The 27,099-nt window shown below is 40.1% G+C and overlaps 1 protein-coding gene across 1 annotated transcript in view; it reads right to left on the bottom strand.

Annotated features, from left to right (window-relative positions):
* Positions 1-23,509, bottom strand: part of LOC135714990 (lipopolysaccharide-induced tumor necrosis factor-alpha factor homolog) — a 43,770-nt gene extending 20,261 nt beyond the window's left edge. Inside the window, exons 1-2 of the mRNA XM_065238392.1 lie at positions 23,264-23,509; positions 10,383-10,596 (exon numbers count right to left, since the gene is read on the bottom strand). Coding sequence (XP_065094464.1) covers positions 10,383-10,590 — 208 coding nt within the window. The 5' untranslated portion in view covers positions 10,591-10,596; positions 23,264-23,509. The remainder of the gene's footprint in view (positions 1-10,382; positions 10,597-23,263) is intronic.
* Between the last annotated feature and the right edge of the window lie 3,590 nt (positions 23,510-27,099).

The raw sequence follows: 27,099 nt of genomic DNA, 5'->3' as shown, positions 1-27,099 counted from the left end.
ACCATCTCTACAAAACGGTCCTGTTCAGGACCACCATACATTTGTTAAGAGTATTATTTGGACATTTGGTCATCAAGGTCATCAGTTCCCGCAAGCAGCTAGCTATCAAGGCTCAACCTGGTCTCTATAGAAGGTGTGGAATTGCAAGCCCGAATGTATTGGTGAGATTAATTATCGTCCGACCATTTTCCAGAACATGCTGGTAGGAAGTGTTAAAAAACCATATAGAATTTGAGAGAAGTGAGAATAATTCGCTTTGGGTGTATATTCAGTCCCCAGAAAGCCAATAAAATCAAATTTGTGAGAAAATTAGCTCTCACGAGTTCAATCTCTCTAAGTCCCTCCTTTTTTACATATTCTGCACAAACGATACTTTCCGCCCCGCCCCATTCATATAATTTGGAAGGAAATCCTGTGAGGGGTGAATTGAATACACTTTAATACCAAAATGCACAAAACTTAAAAATTCATAGGGCCTTATTAAGGGTAGGTCACTACACGGTGATTAGTAAGTGATACTCGGAATAAGAACCGTGATTGCCGTACAAATCAAATGGGAATCACTTCACCGTGACGACAAGTGACAAGTTTTCACCGTGAAGTGACATCCGTAATAAGCCCCATAAGTAACAAAAAAAATCAAAATACACATTTTAAAGTCGGGTAGATCAATCGAAAATACTCAAGTTGACAGTCCCTTGGATTCTCTTCATCAACTTTATCTTTGAAATAAATACTACAAATTTGATACGCTTACAAATAAACAACGGAAAGAGTTGAGATAATTGATGATTGATTAATTAAAAGAACTAAATTTTCACATTTGTTCCGTCCACTAGCGGTCCTAAAGGGTGATACGGTCAAAATTTGGTCAATATCAACTTGACGTATTTCTTTCAATTTTGCATTTAAAAAACCTGAACACCCCTCATTTTGAAGGTGTGTGTGTGTAGAATGTTGCTCCTATTTTGATTTTGGAATTCACTCTTCAATTGTCAAAATGCCGTCCAAGCAAGAAGAGCAGCGTATCAAAATTTTGCTCGCGCATCGCGAAAATCCGAGCTACTCGCACGCAAAGTTGGCAAAATCGCTAAAAGTTGCCAAATCAACCGTTACAAATGTAATTAAAGTGTTTGGGGAACGTTTGTCGACAGCCAGGAAGTCTGGATCGGGGGGAAATCGAAAACCGGAAGCCGCTGAGACGACAAAGAGAGTTGCCGGTAGTTTCAAGCGAAACCCTAACCTCTCTCTCCGAGATGCCGCAAATAAGCTGGGTGTATCGTCTACAACCGTGCATCGAGCCAAAAAACGAGCCGGACTATCGACTTACAAGAAGGTAGTGACTCCAAATCGCGATGATAAACAAAATACGACGGCCAAAGCGCGATCCCGGAGGCTGTACACGACGATGCTGACGAAGTTTGACTGCGTGGTAATGGACGACGAAACCTACGTCAAAGCCGACTACAAGCAGCTTCCGGGACAGGAGTTTTATACGGCAAAAGGAAGGGGAAAGGTAGCAGATGTTTTCAAGCACATGAAACTGTCAAAGTTCGCAAAGAAATATCTGGTTTGGCAAGCCATCTGTACCTGTGGCTTGAAAAGCAGCATTTTCATAGCTTTCGGGACTGTCAACCAAGAAATTTACGTGAAAGAGTGTTTGAATAAACGTCTGCTGCCTTTCCTGAAGAAACACGGTTGTTCCGTACTGTTTTGGCCGGATTTGGCATCTTGCCATTACGGTAAAAAGGCCATGGAGTGGTACGCCGCCAACAACGTGCAGGTGGTTCCCAAGGACAAGAACCCTCCCAACACGCCAGAGCTCCGCCCAATTGAGAAATACTGGGCTATTGTCAAGCGGAACCTAAAGAAGACCAAAAAAACTGCTAAGGGCGAGCAGCAGTTCAAGGCAAACTGGCTTTCTGCGGCGAAGAAGGTGGACAAGGTGGCTGTACAAAATCTGATGGCAGGGGTCAAGCGTAAGGCCCGGCAATTCGGATTTGGAAAAGCGGAAGCCTAACTGAATATTTTTCCTGAATTTTATACTAATTGAACTTGAAAAAGAAATTTAATTTGATTTTTTAAATAAACGATTTCACCGATTTACACGCGTTTTCCCTTGACCAAATTTTGACCGTATCACCCTTTACGTCAAGCTTCCGTTCGTGTCCTTAGGCACAGACCCTCCTACTTATTTATTTGAAATTTCTCATGAAAGTCATCTTGTAGAGACTTTTAAAACTCTTTAAGACGAATGTCTTATAGCTTGATTTGTTGCCTGTACCTTACCTTACCAATCAGGCTAAGGCCTTGTTGTCCTCTGCTGTCCGAAGAAGTCGTCTCCACTCTACTCGATCCATGGCCACAGTTCGCCAGCCTCGTAGTCTGCGAAGGGTCCGCAGGTCACCTTCTACTTGGTCGATCCACCTTGCCCGCTGCGCGCCTCTTCTTCTTGTTCCTGTTGGGTCGCTTTCTAGAACCATTTTCACTGGGTCGTCGTGCGGCATTCTTACGACGTGCCCAGCCCACCGTAGTCGCCCAATTTTTGCAATGTGGACGATTGATGGTTCTCCCAGCAGCTGGTGCAATTCGTGGTTCATTCGCCTCCTCCACGTTCCGTCATCCATCTGCACTCCACCGTAGATGGTACGCAACACCTTCCGTTCGAAAACACCAAGGGCGCGTTGGTCCTCCACGAGCATAGTCCAGGTCTCGTGGCCGTAAAGTACCACCGGTCTAATCAGCGTCTTGTAGACAGTCAACTTCGTGCGGCGGCGAATTTTATTCGACCGGAGCGTCCTCCGGAGTTCAAAGTAGGCACGATTCCCTGCCATAATGCGTCTTTGAATTTCTCTGCTGGTATCATTTTCGGCGGTCACCAGTGAGCCCAAATACACGAACTCATCGACCACCTCGATTTCGTCACCGTCAATCTGAACTCGGGGTGGGAGGCTAACATTGTCTTCCCTAGAACCTCTTGCTTTCATATATTTTGTCTTTGATGCGTTGATGGCAAGTCCAATCCGTCTAGCTTCAGCCTTCAGTCTGATGTACGTTTCCGCCATCATCTCAAAGTTCCGTGCCATAATGTCAATGTCATCGGCGAAACCAAGGAGCTGGATGGACTTCCTGAATATCGTGCCACTCGTGTCTATCCCAGCTCTTCTGATCACACCTTCTAACGCGATGTTGAACAGCAGACACGAAAGTCCATCACCCTGCCGTAACCCCCTTCGAGATTCAAAGGGACTCGAGAGTGTCCCCGATACTCGAACAACGCACGTCACTCGATCCATCGTCGCCTTGACCAATCACGTCAGTTTATCCGGAAATCCGTACTCGTGCATAATCTGCCATAGCTGATCTCGATCGATTGTGTCGTATGCGGATTTGAAATCGATGAACAAATGATGTGTGGGCACGTTGTATTCGCGGCATTTCTGCAGAACCTGCCGAATCGCGAAAATTTGGTCCGTGGTAGCGCGGGCACCCATGAATCCCGCCTGGTATTGCCCCACGAACTCTCTTGCATATGGTGACAGACGGCGGCATAGAATTTGGGAGAGTACCTTGTAGGCGGCGCTCAGCAGTGTGATCGCGCGGTAGTTGCAGCAATCCAACTTGTCGCCCTTTTTGTAGATTGGGCATACGACACCTTCCATCCACTCCTCCGGTAATATCTCCTCCTCCCAAATCTTGGCAATTACCCAGTGCAGCGCTCTAGCCAGTGCTTCACCACCGTATTTCAATAGCTCACTTGGTAGTTGATCTACACCAGTTGCTTTGTTGTTCTTCAGCCGACCGATCTCCTCCTCAACTTCTTGAAGATCAGGGGCCGGTAGCCTGTCGTCTTCTGCGCGTGCTCCAAGGTCTGTTGCCGTGCCACCTTCGTTTTCTGCTGCTTCACCGTTGAGGTGCTCGTCATAGTACTGCTTCCACCTCTCAATCACCTCACACTCGTTCGTGAGAAGGTTACCGTCCAAGTCCTTGCACATATCGGCTTGCGGCACGTAGCCTTTGCGCGAACTATTTAGCTTCTCGTAGAACTTCCGTGTGTCGTTTACGCGGTACAGATTTTCCATCGCCTCGCGATCTCGATCTTCCTGCTGACGCTTCTTCCTTCGGAAAACCGAGTTTTGTCTGTTCCGCGCTTGTCTGTATCGCTCCACATTCAATCTCGTGCGGTGTTGCAGCATTCTCGCCCGTGCTTCATTCTTCTCCTCTACTAACAGTTTGCATTCGCCGTCAAACCAGTCATTTCTTCGGTCCGGGATTGCAGTACCTAGTGCCGCTACAGCAGTACTACCTATGGCTGAACGGATGTCCCTCCAGCCATCTTCAAGAGAAGCTGCGCCAAGCTGCTCTTCCGTGGGTAGTGCAACTTCCAGCTGCTGCGCGTAGTCCTGGGCAACTCCGGTGTCCCGTAGTTGCTCAATGTTGGGTCGTGGCGTTCGACTTCGACGTGTGTTATGCACCGTCGAGAGTTTTGAGCGCATGCATACTGCAACTAGGTAGTGGTCCGAATCTATGTTCGCACTGCGGTACGTGCGGACGTTGATAATGTCGGAGAAGAATTTCCCGTCGATTAGAACGTGATCGATTTGGTTTTCTGTGTGTTGGTCAGGTGATCTCCAGGTGGCTTTGTGGATATCCTTGCGGGGGAAAAAGGTACTTCGAACTACCATACCCCGGGAGGCTGCAAAGTTCACGCATCGTTGGCCGTTGTCGTTCGATACGGCATGCAGGCTGTTTGGCCCGATTGCCGGTCTATACATTGCCTCCCGTCCTACCTGAGCGTTCATGTCACCGATGACGATTTTGACGTCCCGTTGCGAACAGCCGTCGTACACCTGCTCCAGCTGCGCATAGAACGCTTCTTTCTCGTCGTCGGGTCTCCCTTCGTGTGGGCAGTGCACGTTGATGATGCTGTAGTTGAAGAAACGGCCCTTAATCCTCAACTTGCACATCCTCGCGTTGATCGGCTGCCAACCAATCACGCGTTGGCGCATCTTACCCAGCACTACAAAGCCGGTTCCCAGCTCGTTGGTGGTGCCATAGCTCTGGTAGAAAGAAGCCGCTCGATGCCCGCTTTTCCATACCTTTTGTCCCGTCCAGCAAAGTTCCTGCAGTGCTACGACTTCGAAGTTGCGTGGTTGAAGTTCGTCATAGATTAACCTATCGCAACCCGGGAAGCCGAGCGATTTGCAGTTCCATGTTCCGAGTTTCCAATCGTAGTCCTTATTTCGTCGCGTAGGTCTGTGCCGATTGTTCCGATCCGTATTTCTTTCTTCGGTATTTGCAACTTTGTTTTTTTCCAGGGCGGCTTGTTGGGCCTGCCCCAACCCCCTGTCTCGCCGGGGGACCATCGTGCACAGCTCTGTTTAGAGTCCCACGCTGGCACTAGGACGGTGATCAGCCGCTCCTAACATGGAGAACAGACGCCGTTTTGAGCCGCACCTCCATGGTGAGCAGACGCTCAGGTTTGGTGAAGCATTTCCTCTATCACCGTACTATGGTTACCGCGCCAGTGTTCGCGTCGCACCTCTTCACTTTGCTATTGCCGGACTGGCAACATTGCCCAGGCTACGCCAACCAGCTGTGTCCATGTTTCAGCTGGTAGTCTTTTGTTATCATATGACTCGAGGAGGCGTGAAGTAGGAACTTGTGAGGACCAGGGCTAGGTATTCCGCTCCTTCCAGGTTGTCAACTCACCATTTTGTTGCCTGTATATCTTCTAATAAAAAAGATATGCCCTGGTTAAATGAAAGTATTGACGATAATTTAATTGCCGTGGATGGTTACCGAGTTTTAAGGAACGATCGCAAGTACAGCAGAGGGGGGGGGGGGGGGGGCATTTGTATTTATCACAAACTAGATCTTGATTGCAGAGCTATTGCTGTCTCTGATTCTCTTACGGAATTGGAAGACTGTAATCGAACCGAATATATGTTTATTGAAGTTCGAGTAAACAATAAATTATTTCTCCTCGGTGCTATTTATTCGCCACCTAGAGTTGACTGCTCTAGTTTGCTAGATCAAAAGCTTTCCGAACTGTCACTTAATTATTCGAATGTTATTTTGATTGGAGATTTCAACATTGATGTGAGTAAAACCAGCGTTAGAACTTCACGCTTTTGCAGTGTTCTGGAAAATGTTGGATTAAACATTGTCAACAATGAACCAACGCACTTTTACTCTGGTGGAAGTTCACTGATTGATTTACTGATAACTAACGATACTGATTTTGTTCTAAATTTCAATCAAGTTGCTGCTCCTGGTTTTTCTCAACACGATATAATTTTTTCATCACTTAATATATCTCGTAGAAAGTTGGATCTCCCTAAGTTATTTAGGGCTTATAATCGTATTGACTACCCTCTTCTACAAAGTACGTTGACAAATTTTGATTGGTCCCCGTTATATAGTATTAGTGATTCTGACTTGGCACTCGAGTTCTTCAATGCACACATAGTGGATCTTTTCGAAAATTTCGTTCCTCTGCGATCTGTGCGGTCCAATCCCAATGCGATGTGGTTCAACAATGATATATTGAATGCAATGATTGCGAGAGACATTGCATATCGACTTTGGATATCAAGTAGAATTGAATCGTATCATATTCAGTTTAGAAGACTTCGTAATCGGGTAACCAGTCTGATAAATAAGGCTAAATCAAATTTTTTGAGCAGTGGCTTGGAAGCTGCTAACTCTAGTAAAGAGCTGTGGAAAAAACTTAAACATTTGAATGTTGCCGGAAACTCTAATAGCAGTGTGAAGATTCATAATACTAGTGATGAAGTTAATGCCTTTTTTGGTGAAAAGTTTACGATAGATCCTGAATTACCGACGATACCACCACTGAATCCTGAAGGTTTCCGTTTTTCTCCTTGCACTGATTTGGAAATTTTGTCTGCAATTTTATCAATTTCATCCAACGCGATTGGTATGGATGGTGTTCCTTTAAAGTTCATCAAATTGATTTTACCCTTCGTAATAACTCCGATTTCCTACCTGTTCAACTTGTTCATTTCGACCGCTAGATTTCCTCGTGCATGGAAAACCGCAAAAGTTATTCCAATTCGGAAAAAGCCTGCAGGCACTAGCTTGAATAACCTTCGCCCAATCAGTATCCTATGTTCATTATATAAAGCCTTTGAAAAGATTCTTAAATCTCAGATTCAAGAGTATATTAACCGATTTAACTTACTCAGCCCTTACCAATCAGGTTTTAGGTCAGGGCACAGTACAACTTCATCACTTCTTAAGGTGCATGATGATATCCATAAATTAATTGATAAAAAAGGAGTTGCTTTTTTACTTTTGATTGATTTCTCTAAAGCTTTTGACAGGGTCTCACACGTCAAACTACTGAAGAATTATCACACCAGTTCGGATTCTGTCGTGAAGCCGTTTCTTTGATCAATTCGTATTTAAGTGCTCGCACTCAAGTGGTGGATATTGAAGGTAATCTTTCGGCTCCCATTAATATATTATCAGGTGTAGCCCAAGGGTCAGTATTGGGTCCTCTTTAATTTTCATTATTCATCAATGACCTTCCGTCAGTATTGCAAGTCTGTTTGATCCACATGTTTGCGGATGATGTTCAATTATACCTCTGTTCAATTGATGCATCTGTAGAAGAAATGACTCGTCTAATCAATAATGATTTGAAGTGTGTATCGCTATGCTCTTCAAGAAATCTGCTTCCGATAAATTTATCTAAAACAAAAGCGATGTTTATTTCCAGACGGCAGACACGCATTGAGTTACCAAATCTTTTTATAAATAATGATATTATTGACTTTGTTAACAAGGCTTCTAATCTCGGTATAATATTACAAAATGATTTAGAATGGGATTCTCAAGTAAATTCCCAATGTGGAAAGATTTATGCTGGATTACGACATTTAAGGCTAACGGCTGCTATGTTATCGGTATCAACCAAAATCAAACTTTTCAGCTCTCTTTTGAAACCACATTTTTCGTATGGACTTGAACTGATTTTAAATGCTTCTGCTAATGCTTTGGATCGTTTAAGAGTTGCCTTAAATCACTGCGTACGTTGGGTTTTCAATTTGTCAAGATACGCTAGAGTAACACACTTACAACGGCAGCTTTTGGGCTGCCCATTTTATGAATTCTTTAAACTGAGAAGCTGTGCTACCTTATTCAAAATTATACATCATGGCCCAAACTATCTTCATGAAAAATTACAACCATTCAGAAGCGCTCGAGTAAGACACTTCGTAGTACCGCAGCATAACTCCTCTCATTACGGTAGTACCTTTTTTGTTCGTGCAATTATACTATGGAATCAGCTTCCTACTTACATTCAATCTATACAATCAGCTGCAGGATTCTACCGTGAGAGTTTGAACTGGTTCAGTGGAGGGAATTGAATGGAATGGAATGAGCAAAGGGTTGAGGTTTGGAATAGCATATATTTAAAAGTAGTTTTGTATTATATTAAGTTATGTTTTGAACCTTTTTGTTAAAGTGGATTGAATTGCATTTGTGGTGTGAACAACGAAGAAACCGATTGTAGAAATTTATAAGAGAAAACTCTTACTCTACAAGTATACAAGTAAATAAATAAATAAATAAATAAATATAGTAAAAAATATGAATAAATTCAAATTGATTTTATACGAGTTTAAAAATAACATACCTCCATTTTTTTCTTCATATTATTGAGAATAACATACGCCCTTTCAAATGCCGTAAAAACTTTTTTTTTTGTTTGCCCCAACCAGAGATATTAACATTTGTAAAGTGCATATTTTTAGTATAAAAACGTCAATAACTCTTGATCGGTGAAAGATATTGACTAGCTTTGTGGAGCAAAAATTTGCGCCTCTAAAAGTTATTTTAAGACATCTTTGCTGAGAAATTCGAAATAAGAAAACTAGAGCAAAACAACTGTTTTTTAAGAGCCACCCTAGCTCAATTAATGAAAATAGCCCTAAATCGGCCAATTTAAGAGATAAAAAAAAAAGATATTTTGAACAAAGTTGCTTGAAATTAGCTCAGCTATAACTTTGCCGAAGAATGTATACCTTAATTTATTCAATCAAAAAAGTTAGATTTTTTATATTAATGATAATAGGAACCACCCTAAAATTCGTTGTCATAAAAATGAGGGCCTAACTATAAGCAACAACTTTGTAGAAAAGATTTTTAGTCTAAAGTTTCAATTGCAGGCACAAAACATATCATTCCACCCAAATCTGCATTCTGGACCAGGGCTGGCAAATGTCATTTTCTATGAAAGATCTCACGCTATATTTACAGAGATACTTCTGTCACTATCATCGAATGAGAAAACGATGATAGAGATTTTCTTCAAAATCTCATCGATTTTTTAGTCATGACAGAGAGTTACAGTGTTGTGATCATCGTGATCACTAGCTCATGTATTGCTATTAAAGTTGCTTGTACCGAGGAAATCTTAAAAATATATTCACTCTACCGATTACATACGGTTATTTGCTTGAATTCATCTAAATCAGTTAGAAATGTTGATGCCAAAACCGCATAAGAATTATTCTCATGATTGCTTGATCATTCGAAAATGACAAGAAATCTAATGATCGGTCGCTTCGTCTTGTGATAGTGAGAGGACCTGTTTTCTCATTGTCACATGACAGCCGTGATATTTACCAGCTCTGTTCTGGACCACTGTGCAGTGTTTTTACACCACTCTGAGTTTTTAGTCGATCCCTGTCTTCAGTACAAAACCAATTACTACTACTAAATAAATACTGTTATTTTTACTGATTTTTCGTGCAATACCGCCAATTTAGATAAAAGCGACTTTCTCAGTAAATATTTATTCTGTGTACAGTATTTTGCATTGAACGTTATCGAAACTCAGTTTGTACTCACTGAATGTCGGTCATCCGACTGATTTCAACTGGATTTTCAGTAGAAGTTTTGTTTTACGGTTCAACTCAATACTGGATTAGTGTGTACGAATTGGATTCATTCAAGATATCATAAGCTAATTAAAAACTCCTCTGTAGCTATCCTGTGAGACCTATAACCTTAGCTCGGAAGGTAACTCTTCTTGACACAGCCCATATGGCACTGACTAATGAGATCTTTGAATGTAATTCATTGCATCGTGTTAAACATGCAACTCAAATCCATGCTTGTTCCACTTCCAACCAGAAACAAGAAAGCCAGTATTCCAAATCGCCAGAAGAAGAATCCATAGAAAGTCAAAACAAGCCAGTGTTAACTCTGAAGAGCCAAGCAATCGATCGGGTCGAGTGACATATTGGTTTCCTTTCTTCGGTAATGGCGCACACAGGCCCTTTTGTACCAGACTTATTTATACACAAAAAAAAATGTAGGTATTTACAGTAGATTGTCATACTCACTGTGAACATAGGTGGCCTGCTGCTGCTGCTGGTGATGATGATGAGCAGTCGGTGGAATCATGTTGGCATTTGAATCGTACGGTGGTGGAGGTGGCGGATGGGCATAGCTCTGCTGTGCCGGTGGATGAGGGTAGCCGGTTGGCTGAGGCTGGTTCAATACCGGTACAAATCCGGGTGCATTGGGGTACGGTGGTCCTTTACTGTCCATCGTGTTCTAAAAGATATGGGAAGCAAACAAAAATAAGTTAGAGCTGCACAGCTGCGTTTTATTATTATTCTCGGAAGCGTTCTAGATGAATAGATTTGCGTGTAGGTGCTGAAGTATGACTAATTTTGCTGCTAAGTGAAAACATTTTAGCGCGTTTTTGAGAATATGTTTTGCCTCTTTAGGTTATTACAACTGGCGGTTTCTGTAGGTCAACTTTGAGGTATACCGATACCGTTAGCCTGACGTCTCAGATGCAAATAACGTCTGAGAGTGGAGCCAATTTAGAATGCAAAATCAAACGAGCCCCTACAGTCAAGCAGCAGTAGTCCCCATGCAGGATGCCGGTATGTTAATTCGACAACAATCGGATTTGCGATCTGTGTTGGTCGACGGTGGCTGGCATCTAAGAACGTATCAGAATACGTGCATCACCCGTAACCTAGTTTCCGTTCGGTATCATTGATTATGATATTGTAAATGTGATCAGACGGAAGGATTAACACGCGGCGTTTCTCAACTGGGTGGAATGGAAGTGGGATTACCACACAAAATGCTGATGATTGCGCTTTTGACCCGTTCAATGGGCGTCGGTTATCAGTTGTTTCTTCAGTATCAATGTCAAGTACCGCCTGATCTGGACCTCGTGGCAGTGATTAGGCTGATAGTGTGAGGGACGATTTAATGGTGCCAAGTTAATGTGTGGTAATCTTGACATTGATTGATATCACAACTTCAGGAGTGTTGGTGAACGCTTTGAACACTTCGAAAACTGGCTTGCACTGGTAGATTGAATTGGTTCAACCGAATTCGATAGTAAATGATTTTAATGATGAGCTTCATTGCAACATGGACATTACGGAATGGGGATTTGATCTTATATGAAGATTTTATCTATTAAGAAATCATAATTATAGCACAATTCAGTTCGACATGGCTACCTAAGCTATGATACTCGATAGAATAATTAATGATTTCATTTATATAAAAAGTATAATATGAATGTTGATAACGCCGCATAAATAAGGTATACGCGTTTGGTACCCTGTAGTCAATGACTTTGATCCAGTGAGACCAATTTTGAGAAAAGTGATATCCGTAGACTTGCGGTACTCATTATGATTACTCCGATAGTTTTAGGTTACCCAAAGAACTATTCAAAGGAACCAAATAATATCGAGAAGTCTCTGGAAAACCAGGAAAGCATAGCCAAAGGTAAGTCCAACGTAATATGCGGATACGACCAACATAATTAATCCAGTATCATCTAGAGCTTCACAGTGGTAAGTCGAAAACCTGTAAGGTGTGCAATATCTAGGTCCGGTTCTCAAAAGTTCCTACCTCACATCTCCACCAGTCATAGGGAGCAATGTTATCAATTCGGCAATAGCAAAGTGAGGGGGTGCGACACGAACATCGACACAAAAATTTAATCATTTTATGATTATTTTAAATTTACAAAATTATTCGTCTTCTCTTCTTCAAGCTTACCAATTGACGTACCAAAAAATGCAGAACGTCCTCAGAGTCTGAAGCAGTTTCCTAAAACTCTCAGAACCTATTTTAAGCTCGCTGAACTTAAATGGAGTTTGCATAACGAACGAGTGTGTGGTGATTGTGGGGTGGAAGCAGTGCTATGACGAGCACCTCAACTATGATGTCGTGTCGTATTCCCAATCTACAAAAAGGACGACAAGCTGGATTGCTGAGCGCCGCCTACAATTCTAGGCCGCCGCCTGTCACACACGTGTATCATCTTCGGCTTTGCTTCGTGAAGCAGCTTGCCAACAATTTACTCGTTTCCTTCTACCGCCCTGAGTGAGCTGTGTCGCACGGGCTGCTTGTCATGAAAAAGAATGAAGAAGATTATATCATTATTGCTTTCCACTTCTGCCATAGCGATATCATTCGGTTCGTTGATCGCTTGTCATTTTGTCATTTGAAGATATTTTTGATTCCTTGATCAAGATCATATACCGTATGTGTGATAATGTTTGCACCATTGAGCAATGTCAAAATTTAAAAAGAATTCTCAAAAATTTCGTTTTCGAGTTTTTTTTTATTTATTCAAATGTGTTGTTTCTCAGAGTCCTCAACTATGTTAATCATCGATCGAGTTTCCACTTGCTGCAATTACAGCCTCCACACGCTTTCGGAATGCACGGCAGGTTCTAATAATGTAGTCTGCATCAATTTCACTTCAGGTACGGGTCAATGTTTGCGAAGCGCGTTTAGAACAGGCCTTGGCCTTCATGACGCGCCATATTGAGTAATCCAGCGGATTGAGATCAGGGCTGGATGGCAGCCACATATCCTTCGCCCAGAACGGAAGATGTTCCTGCAACCACTTTTGAGTGTGGTTCGAGGTGTGACACGGAGCCCCATCTTGTTGAAATACAACATTTGACTTCGGACCGTACCTTTAATCCACGGAAGAACATACTTACTTAAAATCCCGATGTAGACCTCCGTGTTGACCTTGTCGCCTTCTGGAATGAACACCGGGTTCATTTTTTTGCCATCGGAAGCCACCAATCCAAACACAGGGCTGGTAGCGATCACTGCGGTCAAAAATAGTGATTTTAGTGACCATGTTGAAGAAATAAGTGACCAAATAGTGACTTATAGTTGTAAAAATAGTGACTAAAAAGTGACTTAAGAGAAGAAAAGTAGTTGTTCTGATGGCACACCAAATAAATGTTTGATGTTTAAGATTTATTCAATAAATATCTCATGAACACTTATGTACGATATGAACCTTTAAAGTGAAAGATTCAATAGAAACTTTATGACAAAACCCACGTTATAAGTCAGGGTGTCTAATAACTGAAAACACCTGGAAAACCGGGAATTCTCAGGAAACTTTATTTTTTCTTAAAATACTTGTAACGTTCAGATAATTTAATGATTTTATTACTAGGGATATTTCAAAGAAAAAAAATAATTTTAAAATACAAGCATTTAAATTTTTCTCGTTATTTTCATTCACGCTTTAAACATTAAAGATAGAGTGGATTAATCTTCAGTAACGAATAAATTTTAAAAAAAATCGAGAATTGAAATGTTGTTTTTTTTTTGTTTTTGAATATGCATATTTCCTAGAAATTTTAAATTTGAACTAGTTCTGGACTTAAAAGCGATAATACTTCAAAAAAATTTCAAGAATCTGGAGTCACATTCCATGCACAGTTTAAAAGCTCGTGGAATTTTATTAAAATTTCTTAGGACCAGTGATGGAAAAGTTCATCAAAGTTCCCTATGACTCGCGAACTTTTCCCTTGGTGATCTTCGTGAAATATCGCGAACTTTTCAAACACTACTTAGGACCTCATTTCGAGGAAGTTCTGGGAAAAAAATCTTCCAGAAAAAAAATCAAATGCAATCTGCTTTCAAGGTAGTTCTGAGAAATTTAAGATTTCTCGAAACCCTGAATTGAATTGAAAGCAAATTTTAATGTAAATTCTTAGTAATTTCTGAGGAGCAAGAGCGACTCCTTCAGGGGAAAATTCCAAGGGTCTTCTATGGATAATTTCTTAAAGAATGTGGGAGAAAACGAATCCGAGACATAAGTCCTTGGAATCTTTTTGAAAATACTAAAAGAAGTATTACAATTAAATCTGAGAATAATTCCAGAACATGTTCAAAGGAATTCAGGAGAATTCAGGAGAGTTTACCAAACAAATTATGAGAAGAAATCTAAAGAATTTTTGAGGAGAAATGCCAATGAATTCTTAGAAGACTTTCAATGTGAGTAGAATTCAAGGGGAAGGAGTGAGATTTAAAAAGAAATCTGAAATGAAGTCAATGAATATTCGGAGAATCTTTCCAAAGGGTTTCTTATTGTGGTGAATTTCAAGATATTTCCGAGGAAAACTAAAAGAAAATTGAAATCGAAGCTTCATCGAAATGTTGAGGTATATTTCAATGGAAATTATAATGAACTATTCTGAGGTCTTCAGAACTACTTGAAAGTTCCCAAATTTGTCCTGAAGTTAATGAAACTGCTTTGCAGCTCTTTTTAGTTTGAGGAACTAGCATGCTGCTCACAATAGTTCTCATTAAATTTTTAAACTTCCCTGAACTTGATAGGACTTCCTAAAGTTTCCTCGATTTTTTAACGATCATAGATCCCTTCTAAAGGTTTAAAAATTCGCTGAAGTTCTCTGAACACCTTTAAAATTTATGTGACCTCTCTAATGTTAACGGAACTGCTCTGAGGTTCTTTGGTAATTTCTGAAATTCTCATAACTTCTCTAAGGTTTTTCATGAAGCTTGTTGTACTGCGCTGAATTTAATTGAACCATCCTAAAAATGTTTAAGCTTAACAGAACTTCTAAACTCATGAGAAAAACCTTAATTAATTTTTTAACGTTTCTGAAGTTATTTGAAAATCTAGGAACTGCCTTAAATTTTCACTAATTTTCTTAAAATAATGGAACCGATCCCCTGAAATTCTTCCAATTTTCGAAGCTTACTAAACTTCTTTCAAATGTACCCGCATTCTGCTAATGTTCATACAAATTCCTGAAGTTCGCGGATTTCCTCTTAAACTTCATAGTTTTTTATGAAGTTCTCGAAATGTTTCTGAAGATCACTGTCCTTCTGTGAAGATTTCAAAGTTTTAAAGCGACATAATTAATATAGTTCTATGATTTTCTCTGAAGTTCTCAAGATTTTTCTGAAGCTCATGAAGCTTCCCGTAAATTATTGGCACTAATTTAAAACTTTTTCAATAGTCAAGACTTTCCTGGTGGTATTAAAACTGCTTAAACGATTATTGAATTTCCTCAAAGTTCTATGGACAGCCATGAATTTATCAGTATTTTTTAAGAACCCGCAACTTTACTGAAATTATTCAAATTTGTTTAAGTTAATGGGATTATTCTGAAGCTTTCTGATCGTCCTCGAAGTACTCGTAACTTCGCTGATTATCATGAAACCATCTAAAAAATATCTAAATGTTTTAGAAGTTCTCTGAATTTTTTTGAAGCTTGCTAAAAGTTCTCGCTTTTTTAAATTAATGGTACTTCGTTGACGTTTCCTATTCAAATAAGCTAAATTTTCGCATTTTTTTAAGTACTTGAAATTTCCATGATATAACAACCTTAAAATACTCTCACGTTTCCCGGATGTTCGTTTAATTTTTTATCACGTTCCAGAAATTCTCTCGGAGCTTTGCTGAAGTTGCAATCCTTGCAGTCCTTGGGGAAACTTCTTTAACGTTTCTGCAAATCATTGAAATTATTTGAACTGCCCTTTGATTCTCTAACCTGTCTTGATGTTTCCGAAGCTTCCCTAAAGCTCTAAATTATTTTGAGGATTTCAGTTCTGCTCGGAAATAAATGGAATTCCCGAAAACACCTTTGAATTTCCCTGAAATTCTCTGGGCTTCTGTGAAGTTCCTGAAATATTTCTGAAGTTTTCATAATTTCTCTGAAGGCCTCTGTACATACCTGAATCGGAACATCTTAAGGGTTCTCGATTTTTGTTTCAGCACATTATGGAATTATCCTGATTTTTTTTTTTTAATTTACTATTATAGATCTGTAAACTGCTCCAAAAGTCTGAACTAAAGTTACGAAAACTGCTCTTAAGATCTGAAATTCCCCAAAGATCTCTAGATCTAGCTTTTCTGAGGTACTTAATACTTCTTAAAAATTTATACCATACCCCTCATGTTTTCTATATTTCTCAAGTTCGCAGGTGTCAATGTGAAGTTCTCTGAAATTCTAGGAACTTCATAAAAGTTCCTGGAAATTTTAGGATGCTGAAAGAACCGCTTTGAGGTTGTTAAAGTTTCCAGTAAGTTCCCATATTTTCAGCGTATTAACTTCCCTTATGTTCCCGCAGTTTGTTTATGGAGCTTCACTGAAATTCTTAGCATTTCTTTTCATTGCTCAAATCTTCTCAAAAGCTGCTACCATTGTTGTGAAGCTAATGGGACTGCATTGAAGATCTTTAATCGTTAATAAAATTAAATACGAACTTGAAATAAATCATTTTATTTTTTCTTTGATTCTGGCACTTTGAAAATTTTCAATCATGGAATGCGAAACTTCAAGATATTGAATAATTCTAGAGCTTGGACTGAACGGCGCCAGTGGTGTAGTGGTAAGCGTGATTACCTCTCACCCCAGCAGGCCTGGGTTCAATACCAGTCGGCGCCGCCGGGATGTTCTGAGGCATAACATCTCTGATCACGCCTTCCTTCTGATGGGAAGTAAAGCCGTTGGTCCCCGGTTTATGAGTTGATGGGTCGATAGGTAGGGTCCAGGTGTGGGAGCTGCCTTCCTTGCACGTCGGTAGCATTGGTGCTCAGCACGGAAAACAAGATCGACGGAAGAAAACAAACCAAAGGAAAAAAAAAAAGAGCTTGGACTTACTCAAATTAAGTAATATTTTTTAGCTTTATAAAGTGAGAAATTAAGTAAGTGTTAAACATCAACATTCAATGGATTTGATTGAAAAGCTGTTTCTTTAAAACTGATTGCCATGCCTTAAAAACGTTTGGGTAAATTGCTATTGTTTTGATCTACAAAAAAGCATATTTTTAACGCATTAAAAAATTGCTTTCTTATTATAAGCCTGATCCGTTAAAGTTCTAGAAAACTCAGGTAATTTTATTTAGAAATATGTGTAGACACCCTGTGGATAGAAAAAGACGATTAACCGTAACAAAGCAAAGAATGATTAATCTTAAAATAAATTCACGCTAAAAAAGTTGAATAGTCACTATTTTCACAAGATTACAAGAAAAAGTGACTTTAGTTACTTGACCTTAAAAAAAGAGACTTTTTAGTGACTGGCTTGATAAAAGTGACCAAGTCACTAAAAAGCGACTCGCTACCAGCCCTGCAAACACCATAACGCTAGCAGGATGCTTGGTCAGATACACGTTATTGTGCTTGTCGGCCACGTCTTTTACCGGAAGAGAACTAATATACCGGTCGGTTCTGGAATTTGATACGGGATCGACGGTAAACATGCTCTCGTCGGTGAACAGGATTACCGGATTTTTTCGCTTAAAGAAATTTAAGATTTTCTTGCATCGTTCGACTCGTAGCTCCCGGATGCGGTTGGTAATCATGTCATTTTTTTCCCGTGCCCTCGACTTCGCCCCGCAATTTTCCTTTACGATCTTCCGTGCCGTAAAGTCACTGATTCCGTGTTCCTTTGCCATTTTCCTTATTGAACGCACTGGATTCACCCGAATCTTCCTTTTGATAGCAGCTATAACCATCGGAACCCGCGCTGACCTCGGACGACCTGTGGCCACCTTCGCGGATAGTTGTCCTTTCTTTTCTCGGTCTAAAACCCTTTTGACGGTCCACCGTGACACTCCCACGGCCACTTCGTCATGGTGCAACTGTCAAACTAAGTAAATCAATTTCTTTTATACACAGCCTACTACGGTATGAGCTATAGGTTACGTGTATGCAAAGAAAACCAAGGCATTATATGCACAGGTGAAACGAGAACATTATTTGTACGATGGTGCAAATATTATCACGCATACGGTATGACAGATTATGCACTAGTACGGATTTCCGGATAAACTGACGCGATTGGTCAAGGCGACGATGAATCGAGTGATGTGCGTTGTTTGAGTATCGGAGACCCTCTCGAGTCCCTTTGCCAAAGCAACTTTGTGCCTAAATACATCTCACAACACTCGACAACGAGTGTGTGTTCTCCCATTTGCTTCGCACACTCTTTTCCAACTAATCTTTGAGAAAGCGATTCACACAATGAGCGGTACACTCCGTGCTGCGTAGGGCGCGAATATAATAAGTATAACAAGCTTTAATGTTTTCTTTGAGTTTGTTGTAGCCTTTGCTTACCACGACTGCATGCATAGGAGATGGTGAATTGCATAACGAAGAAGAATTTTGTCTTTGTGCTGGGTTTCCCTTTACAACTCTACACTGAGTGGCGCTCTTTGCGTCGGAGCTCAACAAATATCCCACTAGCGAATCAATCTTCGAAAAATTTTATTTTATTTCACGCATCTACTTGCATCATATTTTTACAGGAAATCATCAGAATCGTCATCAATCTTCTTTCTATCTACTCAGCGTGCGACAATCTTTCCTGCATCGTAGATAGAGTCGCCCCCCTCACCCTGACAGCAAGCTTCTTTTTAGCGAGCACATCGATAAAACCAACACTTAGTGCAACATCCTGATGAGATCACTGTATACATCCATCAACAGGATATCCTCCTTGTCACTGAAAAATAAGCTTTCTGTCTATAAACAAGTAATCCTGCCGCATTAATGGCCCTTCTCTCATTTTCAACTTCTATTCAATTTTCATACTGCGGAATTATCCACCTACCCTCTTCAAACTATTCTCTAGCTGCTAAATTATCACACTTAAGCTTCATGTTAGATAGCATTTCCAACCAACTCTGAAAATCGTAAACTTTACGTATGAAGTAACATAAAAACACTTTGAACTAATCCTACCTGTTATCAAATATGGTGTGCCAATTCGGGAGAGTTGTTCCAAATGCCATCACCTAAAACTGCAAAGGATCCAGAACAAGATCCTTAGGATGATCCTAAACAATCCCCCGTGGACTTGAAATTCTGATATCCACCACCTAGATGGAATTCAGACTTTCACAGAACGAAGAGGAAAGGTTCAGAGCCCCTGTCTGAGATCAAATCAACAGATCATACGGGATCTAACACGTTAGGTTAAGTTATATTCGTAGTTACACCCAACCGGGGGATGTAAGATTCGCTTACAATTATGTGGGATTCATCATCAGAGGATGTTAGTGGAGACTGCATGAACCGAGGATGCGAAATAGCTAGCTGCGGTCCAATGCAAGAAAATTGGAGACCGAAAAATGTTGAGAGTATTAGTGAGGTAAGTTAGTTATGTTGAAAAAAATTGAAAACAGACTGCCGACTGGACTCGAACCACGACCGTTGCGATTATCAGACCTATGCTTTCTCTACACGGCAAATGAGAACAACCCAAGTTTGAGTTTAGTTCACTCATAATCGCCAAAAGTGCAGGAACTCAGCGATGAGTAAATTTACCTCATGTTTCCCAGGTTTTTCCAGGGAAAAATTCCCGTATTTGAGAAAAGTAAAGATTGGATTCACTCAGTCTATTGGAACTACTCCGAGACTGAATAAAATTTTCGTCAATTTCCTAATTTTCCGGCAGATTTTTTAGGTTTTCCACAGGAAACCATGAGACAAATTTATCTCTTCGCTGCGTTCCTGCACTTTTGGCGATTATGAGTGAACTAAACTCAAATTTGGGTCGTTCTCATTCGCGCTGTACTGATCTATCCATGCTTATGAATATGGGTAGCCTAAAAGCGAAGACAACAAATCAAGAAGACTGGCAACTCTTCCATTTTCTCATACGAACGCTATGAGACAGGTACAATCGCGTCATCTGCCGCTCAAAGGTAAATGCTTCGAACGAATTTGATAGCAAAGATTACATCCTCAGACGAAGGGTTTGTGTATTTGTTCATTTTTCTATGCGTTGCTTCCACCTTCACTCAAACGCAGCGCTACTGTATCTGTCGCTGGGATTCTGGCAAAGTTGCCAGTCTTCTTGATTTGTTGTCTTCGCTAAAAGCAAACATGTAGCGCTCATTTTCTCGCATACTCGACTTCGTATGCTTTTTCTGCTGGAGAGATTCGAGGCAAGTGTGTGCGTCGTTCTAAAATGTTCTACAATGTGTGTCGTTCTACAAGCTTATTGGTATAGTCGAAAGCGTAGATAGAACACGAAATAAAAAAGGGCAAAAAACCATTACATTGCCTGCATGGTCAATTTCTAACATTCGTTACGATGTTCATAAACAGATGATGATAGGAAACGGAACTAACATTCATTGTAATAGATTTTTGCGTGTAGGTGGGTTATCAAATTGTATTTTTCAAAGCAATCTAAATATGCCTCCAAAGGGGAATAATGTAAACTTGTGGAAAAACGCAAATATTAAATTAGAATAAAATAATTAAACAACGATAAAGAGTGAGATAGGCAAATTAATCAATTGAATTGTTCAATCATAATCAATGCCTGGAATGCCGAAAAAAAAAACTTTGCCATAACAACTATATATCTCACATGATAAACGAGCTGAGCTGACAGCAGACTGTATCGTGAAGGATTCTGTAAGTGGTGTGAAAGTGATTCCTTTTCCATCCTGGTTTGTTTCTGAGTGCATTCGGTTGAAACAACTGAGTGAGAATTTTGAAGGAACATCATTATTTCGCTTTCCAGCTTCATATGAACATTACGCAGTAAAATGGGCATTGATATGTAGAAACTTATTATTTTGTAGCATGCAATCTTGAAACAGCCACAGAACTTTATTAAACGGCTGGAATCTATAGATCCGATAATAATCAATGAGCGAAATCCGTCTAACTTGTCGGTACTCAATCATTACCATTCGGTTTGTATGCTTTCAATCGGGTAGCGCAGAACAACGTGGCCACTGAGAACAACTCAGAGAGAGAGAAAGAGAGAGAGAGAGAGTCACTTTTACTCAGAGATATTGATAAATTTCATATTTGGGGTCATGGACGAGTGCACCGATGAATTTGAGTGCACCGATGAATCTCGAGACGAAACTCGAGAAAAAGTGACCCAAGCTGCGGGCAATGTTTACTAATCATGAACATTAAATGTTCATTATTCATTATTCATGAACATTTGGTGTTCATGATAAGTAAACATTGTCCGCAGCTTGTGTCACTTTTTCTCGAGTGAGTGAACTCAAATGATCCTGTGAGATTGATTCGGTTTAATTGACTCTATCTGCTTTAAACATTTTCTACCACAACTGAAAGTAGGGTACGCAATAGCATCCGAAAATCCCTCAGCCACCGCGAATACATATTCTGAAATTTTAACAAAACCTGTTTCATTTCTAGCTTTTTCCGTGGCCCTAAAAATAGCTGCTCCATTTGTATTCTTTAAACATGAATCACTTTTAAGGCTTTGGCTAATTTTGTTCTGAACTGAACCACTTAGTGGTAGAACATACCAGCATATAAAAGCACGTAAAGCTTGTGTATGACGAATCAACGAAACCAGAAAAAAAAACAGGTGGTTCATCAACTGCATACAATGAAATCAATATCATCATGAGTAAGTTATAGCGAATTTGCGATCGATTAAAATGATCGCCAGTTCCATCCCGTGCGAACCCGAGCTAATCATCAGGGCGATCCTTGACCCGTGCCTTGCTACTAATATAAACGATCAAGCTGACGTTAGCAAGAATATAAATAAATCGTATGCTGATTCCCGATTCAGGTTGCAACTGAAACAAAAACAAATTCTGTATTGATGATTTCGTGAAGAGTCTTTAAATAACCGTCATCTAGCCCACAAATCTCGAAAACTGTTGCGAAATCGCTCATGAAATTGGAACTCCCTGTTTGTTGCATTGTTTTATGTTTTGTGGGTCCTGATATTAGTGCTTTTGAAATGTCTAGATGATAGTAAGATAGCTTTTACGACTGACTTTCAGCATAGTCTTCGAAGGCTATGCTGAACATTAAAGTCAAGTATAGAAATCATCCGATCACAGTAAAACATGACAGCTCCATAGGCAATCACCCATCCATATAAGCCACATTGTAACTTTTCAAAAGAGGTACAGTTCAGTGTAAATGGAAAAAGATTTGAACTGGTTTGGTTACATATGCGGTGCTAACCGCATCATCACTATCACCATTATCAGTGTATAAACTATTTACTCCGGAGATGGGCCGGTACAAGTCAACAGAATTCAAGTGGTGGGTATGGACCATTTTGATTGTGCACAGGCCGCGTGAGCTGGAATCGGTATTTGAAACAAGGGATAGACCGGGAGTAAATATTTTCCCGCGATTTGTTTACTATTTTCGAGTTCTTTTTCTTCATTCCGCGATAAGAGGGTTCAGTGAAGTCACGTTGGTGTTCATATTATAATTCATTTATGACGATGAGGCGAGGATTCATCGCGGATGAAAGCGCAGATTTAGGAGGTAAACAAAAAATCGAACCTTCCAGGCATGATTTGCAGTGCGAGGTATTGTGATTGATAATTACCGTTTCGCAAATAAGAATCCGATAGCTGCCCAGCGGATGATGGTACATTTGTCCTGCTTGACCTTGGGCCAGGAAGAACGATGAATTAGATTTTAGAACAATCGAAGGGTTTTTACGGTATCTAGCAATTTGAAAATTAGTTTGAAATAGTTTTTTTTTTATTAATGGTGATGTCCTTGTCTGTTGCATGAATAGCATGATAAAGTTATTATAAATCAACAATTCAACGATACAACCGAAAATTATGTATAGTCAACATGGCCCCCATTCAAGTAGATATAGTACGATCTAACTTGTGCACACATTTATTTTGTTGTTCATTATACGATCCCGCAGCAAAATCGTTCATAACTCGCACAACACCACCCAGCACATGCATCAATTTCATAATGCGTCTCCCTCCATTTCATAATCCCGTAGTGCAATTGTTACGAAATATCTCCTTAATTCACTCCAAACAAATATAAACCGGTCTTCGAACGAGCTTTGGACCAAACACCGCCGCCCATGCATGCTATAGGCACTGGATCCAACCACATCCAAGTAATCCACAAACCCAGACATGGTCGAAAACATGACATTTTATACTCACTTTTACTTTCACTGTATGTTTGTCGGTAGGTTGGTGGTATGGAAACAGCTAAATTCGCAGATCAATATGCCAAATTTCTCCGCAGTTACAAATGTTCGACCAGCGCGGACAAGGCGATAGAAACTTCAATGCGATGATCGCGACGAACGAACGAACGATACACAAACACTCGACGCGAGGAGATCCGATTCCGTTGAACGACTAAAGCACACTGAATGGGCCGTGCCAGCTGGTTGGGCTCAAAATAGAGCGAAAGTGTTTGTCTCTCGTATACAGTTCAACTCAGCTGTTATCTTTTCGTCGAGCAAGCGAGTTGTGCACTACGGTGTCGTGGTGAAATGCAAGTGTGGTGCTACTTGAAGCGTGGCAGTCATTGAAGATCGAGTTGTCACGGTAGATTAGGCAAATACGTCATTGTATTGACGTCACGTGGTCAGCGGTACAGTCAGCCAGCCCACTTGGATCGTTTTGCAGCGGGTGCTGATTCAACGGTGACGGACGATGACTATTAGGGTGGTTCAAAATATCGATTTTGCTCCACCCTACAAAACAGGTCTTGATCATTCACCCAAAATTTGCACTCATTTATTTGTTGTTTACTGTCTTCGCTGGCACGTAGCTTGTCCTTTGTAATCTTATCCTAGTTTTGAAACAGCCTTTAGTGATATTAAAATCAAATTGTTCATAGACAGAGACATAGACGAGAAAATCAATTCAATCAAACGTTCTCTTCGTCGAGTTGCTTATGTTTCGGTTTGAGAACACTTAATTTTACTTGAAATATTTGTATACGTTCCATGATTTACGTCCAATATGGATTACGTCTCGCGTAAAAGTAGTTATTTCTAAGTGTGCAACGATATCCCACCCTCATCGTCATACCCGGACACAGAACAAGTTATGGGTTCAATAGTCCGTTAAGTTCCTGCCTTAGAGCTTTTAGTTCTAAGCATAAGCAACTCGACGAAGAGAACGTTTGATTGAATTGATTTTCTCGTTTCTTTCTACTGATTCTTATGTCAAAAGAGCCGCTTACATGTGTCGGTCTCAGGAAACCGAAATTGACATGAATTTTTGAAGTTTTCTGGAACATGCTGTTCCGGTTTGGGCACCTTATCACGTGTCAGGTCATCCGCATCGAGCGATTTCAAAAATTATTCATGCGCTTCGCACTTCGTAATCTCCCATGGAACGATCCCTTGCATCTTCCAGACTACCAACCACGATGCCATCTGATCAATTTTGATCTACTCTCGACAAGATGGCTGACATTGCAACAGATGGTTATAATCGACATCTTGATGAACAACATTGACTGTCCAGACCTGCTGGAAGAAGTTACACTCAGCGCACCTCATCGTCAACACATACGTAAATATATAAACGTCCTCTATCAGTCTGGGCGGCAGCATGACCAGTATAAAATTCACCATCCCGTTTTTGTTACAATGGAAAACGAAAAAAAAAAAAAAAAACAAATAATTATGATGTATTGCCAACCAAACATTACTATTACCAACAATCAATACGAAACTTACGATTTTAAATTGGCTCACACTTGACTAGCCTATTGGTCCCAAGCAAATCGATTAACGTACCTTATTCTCGTATAAATTCCAGTACTACACTATGATTGTTTTGATTCGCTATGAAAGTTTGACAGATAAAATGAGGGGTTCATGGATTTTCCTATGTTTCGAGGGGTGCATCGTTTAGCTTGGGACCGTAGATAGTACCAGAGCTGAGCCAAAAAGTTGAGTTAGTTTCTTCGGGACCTTCTGGTCTTAGAGTTACCTCTATGCTATTACCATCCATTCACAAGATTTTAGAATTGAAATAACGAAGATTCATTGATCATGAAACTATTAGCACTTAAAGCATGCTGTGGAGAGGGCTCAAAACCAGCCGTCTAAAATGATCCATTGTAATGATCTGCTATTTATACCTTACTGGTGAGAACTGTTCCTTTCACCAATTAAAATTGACCTCTTCGGGGACAATGCATATGAACCATGGTCCTAATATTCACTTGTTTCCATCCTCGGTTCTCCGGAACAAAAATCAAAAACGAGTCTCATGTCTATCAACAAAAAGCGATTTCTTGTTTCTGATCAAAAACAAGTTTCAAAACCGTCAACAAGAAAAGTGCTTCGGGCCAAATCGCAACGCACTGCTTAGAGATCAACCGTTATGGTCAGAATTCTACGCTGTTCCACCGCATACTGGCACTATGGAATTTATTCACACGTTCCAAAATGCAACCTAGAATAATCGATTGGAACCGGTTTCATCGAAATCGGTTGAGTAATTTAAAATTATATGGAAGACAAAAGAAGAGGATGGATCCGTAACGGTTAACGGACTATGCGTGTTTTATGCATAACTATTAATAAAACAGGATTTTTTATTAATAACCAAGGGAGAAGGTATTGTAATCTGTACAAGATATATTCAAGAGATAAGAAAAGATTTGGAAATGTTTGCCGCGATTTAAAAGATTAGCGATTTTAATTATGTCATCTATCAGAAAGGGGGGCGTCACCGGCGTAGTGGTTAACATCCATACCTCTCACGCCAAAGTCACGAGTTCAAATCTCACCCGGACAAGTCACGAATGACCCAAGTTCAACACTCTTATAAAACTACAAGAACTATATAGTCACTTAAAAAAAATCTATCAGAAAGCACGATGAGCGACTTTTTACTTAATTGTTTATTTTGATACGAACAAAAACGGCAAAAGATCCCGCTGATACAACGAAGACTTCAAACGTTCCAGACACTGAACCATTTATAACAAGTATCTAAAATCCCCATGTAGAAATTTCGAAAAGTTGAAATAATACATTTATGATGGATACCATAATAAAAACAAAAAAACGTAACCACACTCAAAAACCAAATGATAGAACTATTCCACAGAAGGTTTGGATGATACTCTAAGCACGGCGTTAAGCAAAATACTGATTCAATTTTTTTTACAGTAATTAAAAAAAAATTGACGACAATCGAAAGAAATCATTCATATGGACTTTGTAGTTTAGCTTTTTACGGGAAACTATTTTTCAACAAGCCCAAAACAAATATTCCCATAACTGGCGCTGTTTCCTTCGAAGGCATCGTTAAAATTCAGTAGGGTAGAGAACTACTTCGGCCTAATCGCCCATTTTGGGCCTATCGAGCAGAAAACATCAAATAAATCCATGATTTCAGAGTTAACAAGTCAATTATGCGTTTGGTACGATGCTTTAGTTAATAAGCTACGGAACAAAGTCAATGAGAACGCGTGATATGAAGGTTTGCACCTATTATTCACAAAAACAAAAGAAGCGCTCCGAGCGAATCAATTTTTTATCTTCATCCGATAGGCCGGATTGAATTTATTGCCGTTTAAATGGCGTTTCAATGCGTTAGGCCGAGTTTAGAATCCGTAGGCCGAGTTTGGCGACAAGAAGCAGTGTTAGACTTTTGACAATATCTCAAAGATTGGTTTCTCTTTATCAAATCTTATGGTACATACGGAAAGGTAAATAAATTTGGAAGCTATCAGTATTAATAACATTCCGCTTGGTGCTAAGCTGCACTGTAGATTAAGAAAGACTAAGTTCAGGTTGTGCTTAATAGGCCGAAAATGGGGTAGTTAACCCTATGGGAGAAGAGTGAAAATCAATTCTTTATGTGGCCTTGTGCATATAGATTGTAAAAATCGACCTTGTTTGGAGCTTGTTCTTTAAAATTTACTTGTTAATAAACTGTAAAATCAATGAAACAGTTCATTCCCACACACTTTACTTTCAACCTACTACCAAGAGAGTAAGCTACTTTGTATGTCACAC

Source organism: Ochlerotatus camptorhynchus, unplaced genomic scaffold, assembly GCF_037179485.1.
Source record: "Ochlerotatus camptorhynchus isolate MF236.1 unplaced genomic scaffold, CSIRO-AGI_Acam_v1.1 ptg000772l, whole genome shotgun sequence".
Classification (NCBI taxonomy): Eukaryota; Metazoa; Arthropoda; class Insecta; order Diptera; family Culicidae; genus Ochlerotatus; species Ochlerotatus camptorhynchus.
The sequence above is the reverse complement of the archived record's forward strand: the minus strand, read 5'-3'. Positions and strand labels throughout refer to the sequence as shown.